The 16,207-nt window shown below is 43.9% G+C and overlaps 1 protein-coding gene across 2 annotated transcripts in view; it reads left to right on the top strand.

Moving 5' to 3' along the window:
* Positions 1-391: 391 nt before the first annotated feature.
* Positions 392-16,207, top strand: part of cacna2d2b (calcium channel, voltage-dependent, alpha 2/delta subunit 2b) — a 100,810-nt gene continuing 84,994 nt past the window's right edge. Inside the window, exons 1-2 of one of the 2 annotated variants that reach the window (XM_021568676.3) lie at positions 392-1,072; positions 5,423-5,504. In XM_021568676.3, the coding sequence (XP_021424351.3) occupies positions 957-1,072; positions 5,423-5,504 (198 nt within the window). In that variant the 5' untranslated portion in view covers positions 392-956. The remainder of the gene's footprint in view (positions 1,073-5,422; positions 5,505-16,207) is intronic. The other variant, XM_021568677.3, reaches the window with a different exon arrangement.

Genomic DNA, 16,207 nt, shown 5'->3' with positions numbered 1-16,207 from the left:
GGGGCACAAGCCAGCCAGCCAGAACTCAACAAGCTGCTTTGAAGCAGCAATCTCATGTAACCTTTAGAAAGAAGGTCAGTTTACCAGCGGAGAGCTGAGTTCTTCGGTCTATATTTCACGAAGGAACACTAGGGGCCGAGGCGCAAAGAGGGACCTGTTAAATTCATTAACTGGCACAAGGCCATTGCTCAAGTAAGCAATGTACTGTTAGGGTTTTTCAAGCTTGAAGAGACTGTAGAATAGAAAGGATTGACTTGACGTTTTGTCCAGTCGGTATAGGCTACATTGGCAAGTCTCCCACGCACAGCGATTTATCCAAGAAGCTCGAGCTCTTATACAGTTGCGCATCCGTGGGTTCGCATGATATCAGTAGGATATGGGCTATTAGGCTATCCAATAGCCAGAAGAAGTAGGAGGAAGTACAGTAGGCAAACTGTATTGCATAAATTTCCTTCATGCATATCAAGTTTCCTTTTAATCTCTACATCACTAGGTTTAGCACATGAAAATATATATAGGCATAGTAAATCACATTTTAGATGTTTATTTTTAATTTTTATAAAAAATATTTTTTATTGTTAATACATCTTGAAAGCATAATAAATACATGTACATGTTTTGTGTTTGTGGATTAAATTAAGTGACAATGCGTTTAAGTCTAGCTCATCGGTGAAATTGAGCCTATATCACATTGGATTCAAAGTGGTCCTCTTCATGCGTGAAATAGAGAGGCTACACTCGTGCCTGTGCGTCGGATGCTGCTGAGACTAGTGCAGAGTGGGCGAGTGAGCGACTGCGGTATCTTGGCAGGAGCATCAATCATAGGCTCGTCCACATTTGTTTACCGTCGAAATCAGCAGGCGACCCGAAATAAACTCGAAAGGCGATTGAACATTAACGTTTTGGGATCTTAGTTCACATTTTTCCAAACCCGTTTTCAAGATTTTTAATGGAAAATGGCGATATGCACTCCGTCTTGCAGCATTGTCTGCTTGGTATCTTTCCAGATTATCTTGATTTTCAATGTACAGTGGCCTGGCGCCGATGGTCTCACGTTCCCCCAGCAATACACGTAAGTATTTTATATCACTGGCTGCTCAGCTGTCACAGACAAAATGCGTATTTTGAGGTCCAGCATTTGATTGCCACGTTGGGTGACCGTCATTGTGCTGGTGTACCACCTCAGCTTTCCTATCATTAAATTAGGTTACTCGCATTGTATTTCTGACGTGAACATATTTCTCGCTATGCTGCGACTGCTCCGGCAAACGAGGAACGGGCAATGAAACAGTCCATTTAGGATGTTAAAGGGATGTGGACCGTTGCTTTCTGTCATACACAATACATGAAGGAATCACATACAAACACGGCACTATTCCCTAATTACCATTTACCATTGACTACATATATCATTTCCCGTTTAGCCCAACGGTTAAGAGCGTTGTGCTATAAACGGAAAGGTCCCTGGTTCGAACCCCCGAGCTGAATAGGCGAGACATCTGTCCTTGAGCAAGGCACTTAACCTTAATCACTCCTTTAAATGGCTCTGGATAAAAACGTCTGCTAAATGACTAAAATGTAAATGTTCTAGATGTGTTATTTTTGTCATATCATTGGCACAAACAATACTGTTTGCTTGCTAGCCAGTCACTGTCAACAGTCTGGTTGGCAAGAGCAGGCTGCTTGCCACCTAATTGATGGTTGTTGTGTTCATATGTGGCTCAATGGGAGTTTAGTCGTCACAACATCTCTGTGTGTCTCATGATGTCAATGCAGCGCTGGCTGCTGTCTTTGATCAAACTGGGCAGCATCAGGCTTTTTTGTTGTTGCTTTCCTTCCAGACTGTCTCAGTCCTGAGGGGAATATAGTGGAGGTCATTTGTTTTTGGACATGGTATCATATAGCTGTGCTCCACTACTTCTAATGCTGTAAAATCTTTAGCTTTTGTTTGGGATTCAAGCATGTGGAATCAGAATGACACATCAACATCATGTGGACATGCTTTTATTTGGGATGTAGGTCTAGTTAGGTAGCCTATGAAATGTGGGTTTTTGTTTGGTGCTTTGTGCAGAACGACATGCATGTCTTGATGGTTTGCCGACAACTTGATGGGATTGCATTTTCTATAGGAGCCGTGATGGTTGTGTGTGCAGGGTTACAGAACACTGTTGTTCAATACATTTATTGTACCGTTTTTTAATTGCACAAACGACATACATTCAAGTGTAGCATACAGTCTCGACAAAGTCACTCACTCCAGTCCTCTCTTTGAAAGCCTTTCAAATGTATCAAGGGTTTCAGAGGAGTGCTGATATAGGATCAGGTTCCCTCTGTCCATGTAATCTTATTCATTGTGATCTAAAAGGCAGAACTGATCCTAAATCAGCACTCCTACTTTGAGACGCTTGATACGTATCATATGTTTCACGCTTCTCAAAGTAGGAGTGCTGATTTAGGATCAGTTCTGCCTTTTATGTGGTTGCTGGGACTACAACCACCAGATCTGGAACGTAATCTGGGGCTAAAGCATGTCTTGCTTTAAAACGGATCTATAGAATGAATCAATAAAAACCTCTGTAGCCATTGGCCCATGTCCACATGTCAAAATAGACCATCTCTGTGCCCTAATTGGTCTGTGAGAGGAGCTTAAAACACTAGCTAGAAACAAGACAGGTAACGGTGACATAAAGGAAGTAAGTAGCCTACAGTTGTACGGCATGGCTTACTCTGGCAGTTACAGTGAGCCCGACAGTAATAATGCCATTCTAGCTATGCTTGAAGCTGATTTTAATAAGCCTGCGTTCAAAATGATCCTCAATCTGTCCATAGTGGAATAGTCATCACTTTGTGCCCTACTTTTCATCATCCTCTTCCCAGCTCTTCTTCTCCAACCTTTAACCCTTTCACTCGTAAGCACAGCTGGCACTTAACTGGAGACCACAGCTTTCCGGGCCTTTCTCCAGGCTCTGCAGTCAGGCAGGCAGGCAGGCACTCACCAGATGGGACTGGGATCTTTGGGACAGTAGAAGGAAACTGTGGGCCAATGACAGCTGGAGATACTGGGAGCGGTTTGTTGTGTTCCAATGAGAGCAAGGGTCTTTGGCGCAACATGGGAGGTGTGTGTGTGTGGGGGGGGGGGGGGGGGGGGTGATGAATTGGATTATTGTGGGAGGTACATAAGGTTGTCCTCTCCTTCCCTATGGTTATCTGCTGAGTGAGTGCATTGAAACAGCACCACTTCCCTCTGCCCTGGGTCTCTTCATGTAAGCTAAATGAAGCAGAATCGCCACACTGAAGAACAGCAGCTCCCTCCAATTAAGAATGAATACTGCAGCAGTCAGGGTTTATCCCTTTTCTCCATCCCTCACAGCCCCCGTCCTTCCCTCCCTCCCCTCCCTCTTTCTCACACTTGCTCTTCCTCAGAATCTCTCCTGCCCCTCCCCCTCTCGGATCACCCCACCCTCTCTGAATATCCCATCCGCTCCCCCTCTCTCCTTCCCTCTCCCTTTGGAAGTGAATATGGGTCACAGCGGGCCGTGTAGTGCTACTCTCTCTCTCTCCGGTCCCTGGGGTGTGCATGGATGGTAGGTAACAGAGGAGAGGCAGGAGCATGGCAGGCAGCTAGCTCCGCAACACACAGTTATCTGATGTCCCAGTGGGGCCCAGGAGGAGAGGAAATGGAGCGCACTAAGAAAAGCCAGGATCGGGCTTCAGCTGCTCTGAGTCACACAAGCTTGGGCATCCCAAATGACATCCTATCCCCTATTTAGTGCACTACTTTTCTAGCGCACTATAACGGCCCCCGGTCAAAAATAGTGCACTATACAGGGAAAAGGGTGTCATTTGGGATGTTGCCACAGTCAGAGAGAGGGCTTCTGCTCTGCTCTGCTCTGCTGTTCTGTGGGCACTAGCAGTAGTCATGTAACCAAGACTGTTTAGTCATGGACTATCATATACTAAAGGCGTTTATTACCACCCTACTCTTCCTTTAAAACAAATGACCATCTTTGGTCATATCATATCACATATTATGTCTGTCTGTTTGTGTTCGTCAACAGACAGGGGGTGCTCTGCAGCTCGGATTGCAACAATCACGAAACAAAGCCTATTTTGCCACCTCTCCTTTAAAACAATACCATCTTTGGTCATGTCATGTCTGTCTTCCTGTGTCCAGCGTCTCTTGCGTAATCATCAGACAGTAGCCTCATTTGCATCAGACAGGACTACGGCTATTTTTAAATCGTTAATGAGTCTGTTAGTCGTTGATAGCGCTTCGATGTGTCATCCAGCAGCCAACGTCTGGGAGCGGAATGCATTGTCTTTCGACAGTATCTGTCTGCATCGGCTCTTCTCTCAGCCAGCTGTAGTGGTGTCGGTTACATTGTGACTGGCTGTGTTGTGGCTCCATAGCCGATGATTCACGAGCGTGTTTATACTGTAGCCTGGCTGTTACAGTTGTTACCCACTTGATTCTTGTGCTGCTGGTCATGACTCATCTGATACTTGCTACCTACATTGTGTGCCTATATATAGCCCTTCGACTTGATTTCACAGTGTACAACTGTGGACAACTGAATATACACTGTGTTCTTAATGCACAGTCTGTTTTTAATACTCTAGGCAGAGTCTAGGCCTATATATCCTGATGTGGTAGTGACGTGTTTATAGACCTACTGTATCTACTGTTTAGTGTCGGAGTCATAAACCCTCTTTTGGAACACTGTAACTGAAGATTGTTCCAGAAGTGTATTGCTGTGATTGTTAAGGTGTAGCATAAGGCAATGGACTACAATAGTAAGAATCATGTGTCCTTCGATTGACTCGCTCCACCATTTTAGATGCGCTTGCTTTACTGCAGCATTTCTCAGGCCTGATGAAGCAACAAAATATGGCCCTCGTATTTTACTCGCTCAATGGGCTCATCAATGATTAATGGTCCACAGAGTACTTGAGTCAAGCATTGGGGCTTTGCATTTCTTTTTAGTGTGGAGTCAGGTGGTTGAATGTGCTTCTTCTTCTGGCTTTGTTGCAGGAGAGAATCTAACCCCACCAAGGGAGTGAGAGGAAACTGATGTTCTTGGCTAAAGAACCGCCACTCTGAGAGTTCCTTTGCTTCGAATGAGTATATCTTGTAGAAACAGTTCCACTTTTGACCAAGCCTGCGTCCCAAATGGCACCCTATTCTCAAAGTAGTGCATTTCTTTTTGGGCCCGTAGCCTCCACTTTCTCTCTTTAGCATTTGTTAGAGTGGTGTTGTCATTTCCATGTGTTAGGAGGGGAATGGGAACTGTTAAAGCTGGTTACGGGGATCGCAAGCAAGGTCCTGGTCATAACAAACTCCTGTTGTCTCCGTTTGCATGGGGTTAATATGCAGATGTGCTGGTATTGGGTGACACCTCACCTCCATATTGTGTGTCCACAGAATAATGCACTGGGCCAGGCGCATTGAGCAGGAGATCGACAGAGTCTTCCAGCACATCAGCGGAGCCCAGCAGCTAAAAGGGGTGAGTGCTCGCCTAACCTCTCTTCCCCAGGCTAAAAGCTACCGCATATCATGTTTCAACAGGGAGAGAGACAGCTTGTCAAACTGTCCTGCGTTTTCTGATTGGATCACATTGTAACCTATATTTTGAACTCATTGCCCCTGATTGCCAAGTCTCAGAAGATGTGTGTCCGAGTTGCCCTCTGTGTACTGTAAAATATACATGTGGGTGTGTCTTCTGTACTGTGTGCGTGCGTGTCTGTCTGTGTCTGTGTGTGCGTGTGCGTGTGCGTGCGTGTCTGTGAGCCTGTGACCATACTATGACAGGTGACTGAACAATACAACATCCTTTAACATATGCTGCACAGTAGCCGAATCGTAAAACTTGGATCAGCTGTGGGCCGATGGGTCCTATACATGGTGAGGGATGGGTGTCCTCGATGCTGTGAGTGAGCGATGACTGATGCTCGTGTTCTCTATGTTGGTGTCAGAGAAGAACAGATGGTCTGGCAGCCTGCAGTAAATCCTTGATGGGAGCCATGCACCTTTTCCTCATTCATTTACCCATAATCCTGCCCAGTGTCTGAAACAGCTCCGGGAGCGAATGTTCCATAGCCTGGCGCTACACAGTGTAGGCCGCAGGAGAATCCTGTGCTCGTTTGAAAAAGGCCCATGAATTGAAATTAACCTTTATCTATTTTATCTGTGGTTTCTTCCCAAACTTGAGTTTCTACTCAACTGTGAGTAGAATGGTCCTGGAGGAAATAGATGTTGTTTTATGGGCTCCTGACCAATTGTGATATTTTGTGTGTATTTTTTTGTGCAACATGTTTCCGCCATTGTTTCCTATGTCCGAAAAGAGCTTCTGGACATCAAAACAGCAATCACTAACCTCGATTTGGATGAGGATTTCTACTTCAATGAGTCGGCAGCGAAGGACTTACTGCTCATTCCCGACCAGGCCCAAATCCACGACATACAGAGAACAAAGAGGCGGCGTTATAGAGGCCGACGTGCGGGATATCTGACGAGACTACGGTCGGCAAGCGGATAGACCGCCTCTACCCTCTGTTCTATTGGCCAACGGGCAATCATGGACGAGCTCCGTTCGAGACTATGCCATCAACGGGACCTGAAGAACTGTAATATTCGATGCTTTTCGGAGTCATGACTGAACAAGGACATGGATAATATACAGTTAGCTGGGATTTCTGTGCATCGGCAAGACAGAACTCAGGGAGGAGGGGTGTCTCTTTGTTAACAATGCCTGGAAGTCTCTAGGTTCTGCTCGCCTGAGTTAGGATACCTCATGATTATCCGTAGACCACACTATTTCCCAAGAGATTTTTTATCTATATTTTTAGTAGCTGTCTATTTACCACCACAAACCGATGCTGACACTAAGACCCCACTCAACTAGCTGTATAGGGCCATAAGAAGAAAATGCACATCCAGAGGTGGCACTCCTAGTGGCTTTAATGCAGAAAAACTGAAATCGCTTTGACTTCATTTCGACCAGCATGTCACTTCTGTAACTAGGGGAAAACAACTCTAGATCACTTTTACTCCACACACAGAGACGCATACAAAGATGTATACAGTCTGTAATACTTACGTGTTTCAAGCAGACCACCATAGTGCCTGCGCCCAAGAACGCCAAGGTAACCTGCCTAAATGACTACTGCCCGTAGCACTCACATCTGTAGCCATGAAATGCTTAGAAAGGCTGGTCATGGCTCACATCAACACCATCATCCCAGAAACCTTGGACCCACTCCAATTCCTATTCCGCCCCAACAGATCCACAGATTACACACTCTCTATTGCACTCCACATTGCCCTTTCCCACCTGGACAAAAGGAACACCTACGTGAGAATGCTGTTCATTGACTACAGCTCAGTGTTCAACACCATAGTGCCCTCCAAGCTAAGGACCCTGGGACTGAACACCTCCCTCTGCAATTGGATCCTGGACTTCCTGATGGGCCACCTGCAGGTGGTCAGGATAGGCAATAACACATCCACCACGCTGACCTTCAACACATGGGGCCCCTTGTGTGCGTGCTTAGTCCCCTCCTGTACTCCCTGTTCACCCACAACTGAGTGGCCATACATGACTCCAACACCATCATTAAGTTTGCCGACGACACGACGGTGGTAAGCCTGATCACCAACAGTGATAGGGAGGAGGTCAGAGACCTGTGTGGTGAGAACAACCTTTCCTTCAACGTGAACAAGACAAAGGAGCTGATTGTAGACTAAAGGAAACGGAGTAGCCAAGCATGCCAACCCATCCACATCGACAGGGCTGAAGTGGAGTAAGTCGAGAGCTTCAAGTTCCTCGGCGTCCACATCATTAAGGACCTATCATGGTCCAAACACACCAACACAGTCATGAAGAGGACAAGACAACGCCTCTTCCCCCTCAGGAGGCTGAATAAATTTGGCATGGGCCCTCAGATCCTCAATGTTTTACAGCTGCACCATTGAGAGCATATTGACTGGCTGCATCACCACTTGGTATGGCAACTGCTTTGCATCTGACGGCAAGGCGCTACAGAGGGTAGTGCATATGGCCCAGTACATCACTGGGGCCGAGCTCCCTGCCGTACAGGACCTTTTATACCAGGCGGTGTCAGAGGAAGGCCCTCAAAATTGTCAGACTCCAGCCACCCAAGTCATAGACTGTTCTTTCTGCTACCGCACGGCAAGCGGTACCGGAGCTCCAAGTCTGTGACCAAAAGGCTCCTAAACAGCTTCTACCCCCAAGCCACAAGACTGCTGAACAGTTAATTAAATGGCTACACGGACTATTTTCATTGACCCCTTTGTTTGAGTTTTTTTGAGCTGACTCCATGCACTCTCACAAGACTACTCACACATACTACACTGACACTCCAACACACAAAACACACACACACACACACACACATGCATATTAATGCCACACACACGCATTCACTCACAAATAGGCCCTCTTCACGTGCGCTGCTGCTACTCTCTTTGTTATCTATCCTGATTGCCTAGTCACCGTTATCCCTACCTACATGTACATATTACCTCACTTACCTCAACTACCTCGTACCCCTGCACATTGACTCAGTACCGGTACTCCTTGTTTATCAAATGTTATTTGTCACATGCGCCGTATACAACAGGTGTAGACCTTGTCGTGAAATGCTTTACTTACAAGCCCTTAACCAACAATGCAGTTTTAAGAAAAATATTTACTAAATAAACTGAAGTAAAAAAAATAAAAGAGCAACAATAAAATAAAAATAACGAGGCTATATAAAGGGGGTACCGGTACCTTGTCAATGTGCGATGGCACAGGTTAGTCTAGGTAATTGAGGTAATATGTACATGTAGGCAGGGGTAAAGTGACTATGCATAGATAATAAACAGCGAGTGGGACCCCTGTGTTGAGGGTCAGCGTGGCAGATGGGTTGTTACCTACCCTTACCACCTGGGGGTGGCTCGTCAGGAAGATCCAAGATCCAGTTGCAGAGGGAGGTGTTTAGTCCCAGGGTCCTTTGAGGGCACATGGTGTTGAATGCTGAGCTGTAATTAACGAACAGCATTATCACGTAGGTGTTCCTTTTATCCAGGTGAGAAAGGGCAGTGTTGAGTGCAATAGACATTGTGTCGTCTGTGGATCTGGTGTGGCCTAAATATCAGTATAGGCGCCAATCCTGCTTGTGAAAGCCTGCTTGTGAACAGTAAAAAAATCTGCACAAAATCAATAATGGCATTCTAATGAATATAAGTGTCGATATGACAGTGGTCAAAAATAGAATATTATTGACAGTTATTGGACACATTATTTGTGGCCTCGCTCGTGCTTACAGTATGGTGTGCATCTTCACGCAACAGTTGGATCTCATTTAGCTGTTATCCCTTGTCCTAACAGTCACCACAAATCTTCGACACCTTCACTTGATTTCAACACTTCCCACAAACAAGTCGCTTGGAGTGGAAACAGGTGTCGTGGGTTCTGTTCCGATCTGCCCACCTTGCAGCTTCTCCTCCCCGGGAGCTGTGTGCAATTTTGGCTCGAGCAATGGCTCGCGTTCAATCTTTGCTGCTCTCTTGGCCCTCATATGTCTCTCACGTAGCCCGTGTGCCAGACTCATGATGAAGTTTCTTCTGCTCATGGGTGTTATTCATGCACTGCTTGAACAACACGTGTACGTTGATAGCAGCCAAGTCAAGCATGTTGAAGAACACAGCAACAGGCCAGCGGCGAGTTCTTCCTTACACCTAGTACAGCAGTGAAATCTGATCGAAAACATTATCCGACACTCGCTCACCTGCTGCCCGATATGGATCCTTCAGCACAAATCAGAATCATTTATTGTTATTTAACCTTTTTTTAACCAGGAAAAGTCCATTGAGACCCAGAGTCTCTTTTTCAAAGGAGACCTGGCCAAGAAGGCAGCAACAATTAATACATTACATAATTAAAAACATACAACAATAAAATACAACAACATGATCCAGCCTAAAAAAAAAGCATTTACACTCCTCTGTAACAGAGTCTCCCGTCAATATTTTAAATTCTTTCAGTGGCACTAACATATCTAGATGAAACATGGATTGTAGATTATTCCATGCGTTTGGTGCACAAGACGAGAAGGCGGTCTTGCCTAATACTGTGAATGTCCTGGGGACTTTAAGTAGCAACCACCTAGCAGACCGGGTATGTTGGTGAAGGAGACCAGACTACAGAGGTAAAGAGGGAGTTTACCCAAAAGGGCTTTGTAGATGAACACATACAAATGTAGCTTTCTGCACATGTAAAGTGAGTTCCAATCCACCATTTGGTACAATGTACAATGGTGGGTGTGTGACCTGGCATTTGTAATAAAGCGTAAGGATGCATGATAAACAGAGTCCAGTCTCTGTAAGACAGAGGAGGTTGCATGCATATGCAACAAGTCACCACAATCAATTACAGAGAGAAAAGTGTCCTGAACAAGATTCTTTCTAGCCATAAGCAGGAAGCAAGCCTTATTATGAAAATAAAAACCCAATTTTAATTTAAGCTTCCTCACAAGTTTATCCATATGAACTTTAAAGGAAAACTTGTCATCCAACCATATACCTAGGTATTTGTAGGATGGCACTTTTTCAATGCATAAGCCACCAGATGTGACTATGCTAATGTTCTCTGACTGAGTGTGAACTCTGGTAAAGGTCATGAATTAAAAATGTTGTACATTCAAGACCAGATTGAGTGTAACGCTTGTTGTTGGTGGAAGAAGGAGTAGACCAAAGCTCAGCGTGGTACGTATTCATAGTGAGTTTAATAAAGATGAATACGGGAACAAAAACAACAAACCGACAAACGAACAGTTCTGCAAAGTGCAACAACAACACTAAACAGAAAATAACTACCCACAACTCAAGTGGGAAAAACAGGCTGCCTAAGTATGGTTCTCAATCGGAGACAACGATTGCCAGCTGCCTCTGATTGGGAACCATACCAGGCCAAACACCTAGAAATGGAAAACATAGAACGCAAAACATAGAATGCCCACCCCAACTCACGCCCTGACCAAACTAAAATAGAGACATAAAAAAGGAACTAAGGTCAGGACGTGACATTGAGACCATAAAGGGAGGCCTGCAGTGACTGAAAAGCAGTCTGGAGCTCTTCAACAGCCTGAACCAGAGAAGGAGCACAGGAATATATGACTTTATCATCTGCATATAGATGCAACTTTGCTGGTTGCATCCCATTTCCCAAATCATTAATACAAATTGAGAACAACACAGGAGCTACAATGGAACCCTGGGGCACAGCTCTATTAATCTCAAGAAAGCTAGACTTGTGATTGTCAGCATATACACATTGCATTCTGTCAGAAAGATAGTTACTAAACCAATGTACTGCCCCTTCACTGAGACCAATGTTACTGAGTCTAGCCAGCAACAATTAATGGTCAACTGAATCAAATGCCTTTGATAAATCAACAAACAGAGTATCAAAATAATCTGAGATGTCATGATCATTATTTTTCATTCAGATCTTATAGCAACACTAACGCAGCATGTGCATCCATTCATCTTGGTCTTGCCATTGTGAATTATGCACCCTCTCACTGTGTAGCGTACTCCAAGTAGGCCTAGAGTAGACTAACACAGCTGATTGGATTTGGTAGACTGATATAGGGTACACCATTTTGAGATTATAATTAGAAAAGATCAATACAATAGAATGGCCCTTCACAATTGGTGATTACATAATTATGCGTCTTTCGCATCCCCTCACTCATCTAATCACCCATTCTCCCCAATCATACTATACTCTTTTTTGTTGTTGTTGGTCTTATGTTATATGCGTGAAATTAGTTTCGGTGTAGTTTAGGTTCAGTTGTGAGGCAATTATTGGGGTGATTATAAACTGGACATGGCACATTCAACTATCGGAGAAGGAGCGGAGCAGGCCAGGGAAAATCATTCCAAATATTACATGTCCCAAAAAACTGGTTATAACTCCTGTTCTGTTTGTGAAATTAAAGAGTCTAACAATGATAGTGTGTTATATAGACTTATTTAGGGAAAGTCAAGAACAAGGGGGACATGACTTTAAAAATGGCAGTAATTAAACATTAAAATGTGTTTTGAGATATTATGATGCTCTGACTTTCTGGTGTTAATATAAACAATTACAAATAAATCCATTCATATTTTGTTTAGGAAGGTCATAAAAAAAAACATGATACAAGGCAATTTATTTCAAAAGAAATAAACCTAAGTTGTTCATGTAGCAGACATCACAGGCCCTGCCCTACCACAGTCAACACACATATTGTTTTTAATCTTTGTTTCCATTGAACATGCCATACAAATAAAGCAATTTTAATTATATATATATATAAGGTGCCTTGGTCCTCCTTTCTTTTTGACGACACATACACTACATTACCAAAAGTATCTGCTCGTTGAACATCTCATTCAAAAATCATGGGAATTAATATGAAGTTGGCCCCCCTTTGCTGCTATAACAGCCTACACTCTTCTGGAAAGGCTTTCCACTATATGTTGGAATATTGCTGTGGGGACTTGCTTCCATTCAGCTACAAAAGCATTAGTTAGGTTGGGCACTGATTTTGGGTGATTAGGCCTGGCTCGCAGTCGGTGTTCCAATTCATACCAAAGGTGATGGGGTTGAGGTCAGGGCTCTGCTCTTCTACACAGATCTTGGCAGACCATTTCTGTATAGACCTCACTTTGTGCACGGGGGCATTGTCATGCTGAAAAAGGAAAGGGCCTTCCCCAAACTGTTGCCACGAAGGTGGAAGCACAGAATTGTCGGGAATGTCCTTGTATGCTGTAGCGTTAAGATTTCCCTTCACTGGAACTAAGGAGACCCATGAAAAACCCCAGACCATTATTCCACATCCACCAAACTTTACAGTTGATACTATGCAGTCGGGCCGATCATGAAGCGTGATCCATCACTCTAGATAATGCGTTTCCACTGCTCCAGAGTCCAATGGAGGCGAACTTTACACCTCTCCAGCTGACGCTTGGTATTGCGGATGGTTATCTTAGGCTTGTGTGCGGCTGTTTGGCTATCCAAACCCATTTTGATGAAGCTCCCGACAAACAGTTGTTGTGGTGACATGGCTTCCAGAGGCAGTTTGGAACTTGGTAGTGAGTGTTGCAACCAAGGACGGACAATTTGTACGAGCTACGAGCTTCAGCGGTCCCGTTTTATGAGCTTGTGTGGCCGGCCTTTCACTTCGCGGCTGAGGCCGTTGTTGTTTCTAGACATTTCCACTTCACAATAACAGCACTTACAGTTGACCAAGGCAGCTCTAGCAGGGTAGAAATTTGACAAACTGACTTGTTGGAAAGGTGGCATTCTACTGTATGACTGTGCCACATTGAAAGTTACTGAGCTTGTAGGTACGGGTCATTCTACTGCCAATGTTTGTCTATGGAGATTGCATGGCTGTGTGCTCAATTTATACACCTGTCAACAACGGGTGTGACTGAAATACCCGAATCCACACATTTGAAGGAGTGTCCACATACTTTTGGCAATGTAGTGTATTTTACAGTAAGAATATAATGGAATATCCCAAATGGCTATTGCTGATTGTCACCAGAAGCATACTCACATGAGGAATGCATGGAGCCATGGTTATCCTGGGAACAATGTATATTTTGAAACAGAGACCACCCGTTTAATTTGTACAGTTGTTTGTCAAAAATAGGTTAATTAGAAACATTGGAACCTGCTCTTTCTGATAGGGTATAGCAATCAAAACATCTGGCCTGCATGGACCATGTAGGGTGATATGGAAGAAGTGCTATTTAGTGATCTCCTTACTGCTTTGTCAATGCAGGTCATCAGTCTCTTCATTCTCTATTTGAAAATGTATAATATTGTCACCCATCAGAATATTGTCAATTTAATCGTGTCTTTAGGCTACATCTATATGTGTGAAATTAGTTTCAATATGTAGTTTGTAGTTTGGTCAGTCCAGCTGGGCGGGCAACTATTTTTTTACAGTCAGAAAATACATCATCTTACAGTCTTCTGGATCAATCAATACATATTTATTTTTTATTTTTTATTTTATTTTTAACCCCAATTTCGTGGTATCCAATTGGTAGTTACAGTCTTGTCTCATTGCTGCAACTCCCATAGGGAGGTGAAGGTCGAGATCCATGCGTCCTCCGAAACACAACCCAACCAAGCCACAGTGCTTCTTGACACAATGCCCACTTAACCTGGAAGCCAGCCGCACCAATGTGTTGGAGGAAACACAGTGCACCTGGCGACCATGTCAGCGTGCACTGCGCCCGGCCCGCCACAGGAGTTGCTAGTGCGCGATGAGACAAGGACATCCCTACCGGCCAAACCCTCCCCTAACCTGGACGACGGTGGGCCAATTGTTAGCCGCCCCATGGGTCTCTCGGTCGCGGCCGACTGCAACAGAGCCTGGACTCGAACCCAGAATCTCTAGTGGCACAGTTAGCACTGTGATGCAGTGCCTTAGACCACTGCGCCACTCGGGAAGCCCATCAATACATTTTCTGACTGAATATGGTGTTCTGAGGTTTCTTATTACATATTTTAACGTAATAAATGTGTTAACTTAGCAATTCATACTTTACCATCAAATATTTATATATTTATACCTCATCTCTGTACCCCACATCATCTGTAAGGTCCCTCAGTCAAGCAGTGAATTTCAAACACAGATTCAACGACAAAGACCAGGGAGGTTTTCCAAAGCTTCGCAAAGAAGGGCACCTAATGATAGATGGGTAAAAAAAATATTAAAGCAGAGCTTGCATATCTCTTTGAGCATGTTCACGTTATTATTTACACTTTGGATGGTGTATCAATACACCCAGTCACTACAAAGATACAGCCGTCCTTCCTAAATCAGTTGCCGGAGAGGAAGGAAACCGCTCAGGGATTTCACCATGAGACCAATGGTGACTTTAAAACAGTTAGAGTTTAATTGCTGTGATAGGAGAAAACTGAGGATGGATCAAGAACATTGTAGTTACTCGACAAAGTGAAAAGAAAGAACCTACAGTATAAAAAATATTCCAAAACATGCATCCTGTTTGCAACAAGGCACTAAATTAATACTGCAACAAATGTGACAAAGCAATTAACTTTTTGTCCTGAAAACAAAGTGTTATGTTTGGGGCAAATCCAATACCACTCTCCATATTTTCAAACATAATGGTGGCTGCATCATGTCATGGGTATGCTTGTAATCGTTAAGGAATGGGGAGTTTTTCAGGATAATAAAGAAACTAAATGGAACTAAGCACAGGAAAAAATATAGAGGAAAACCTGGTTTAGTCTGCTTTCCACCAGACACTGGAAGATGAATTCACCTTTCAGCAGGATAATAGCCTAAAACACAAGGCCAAATCTTCACTGCAGTTGCTTACCAAGAAGACAGTGAATGCTCCTGAGTGGGCGAGTTACAGTTTTGACATAAATCTGCATGAAAATCAATGGCAAGATTTTACAATGATTGTCTAGCAATGATGAACACCCAATTTGACAGAGCTTGATGAATTTAGAAAATAATAATGGGCAAATATTGTAGAATCCAGGTGTGCAAAGCTCTTGAGACATACCCAGATAGACTCACAGCTGTAATAGCTGTAATCTAACATGTATTGACTCACATGCTGACCACACCGCTCGTGTTACGTGCGCAAGCATAGCAAAATAAATGTACACATACATGTTATTCAATCCTTTCAACAAGCGTCTGCATAGCCAGGCGCTGAATAGAACTTGGTTCTATTGTTTTTACTTGACTTGCCTCTCCCATCTCCTCATTGGTTTTGAGGAGCATATACATATAAAGTTGGTTGCCGATCGCCATATAAAGTCCACAGAAGAAGAAGACTGAAGAAGAGAGATTACTAGAAACTAACTAGGTTTCCCCTTTCATCCCACGATTTAGTGTGACTCAACATGGGTCAAAATTCTACAAAGATCCAGAAAAAAAGGACCTTGTGCATTACTGGTAAAATAACCAACCCAATGTTTATATCCCAGGACAAATTAGCTAGCAACAACAAGATAGCGAGTTAAATGGCCATTAATGTTTCATGTGTTTCAACCTGTCCCCAAATTAATATAGTTGATTCAGAGTTTGTTTTGAAATTTCAACCTGTCTGTCCTATTGCGTCTGGTGTGGATGGACAAAAATCAACATACGCACGATG

This window comes from Oncorhynchus mykiss, chromosome 17 (assembly GCF_057628025.1).
Source record: "Oncorhynchus mykiss isolate SJ-2025 chromosome 17, ASM5762802v1, whole genome shotgun sequence".
NCBI classification, from domain to species: Eukaryota; Metazoa; Chordata; class Actinopteri; order Salmoniformes; family Salmonidae; genus Oncorhynchus; species Oncorhynchus mykiss.
Note: the sequence above shows the minus strand (reverse complement) of the source record. Positions and strands in the feature narration are given on the sequence as shown.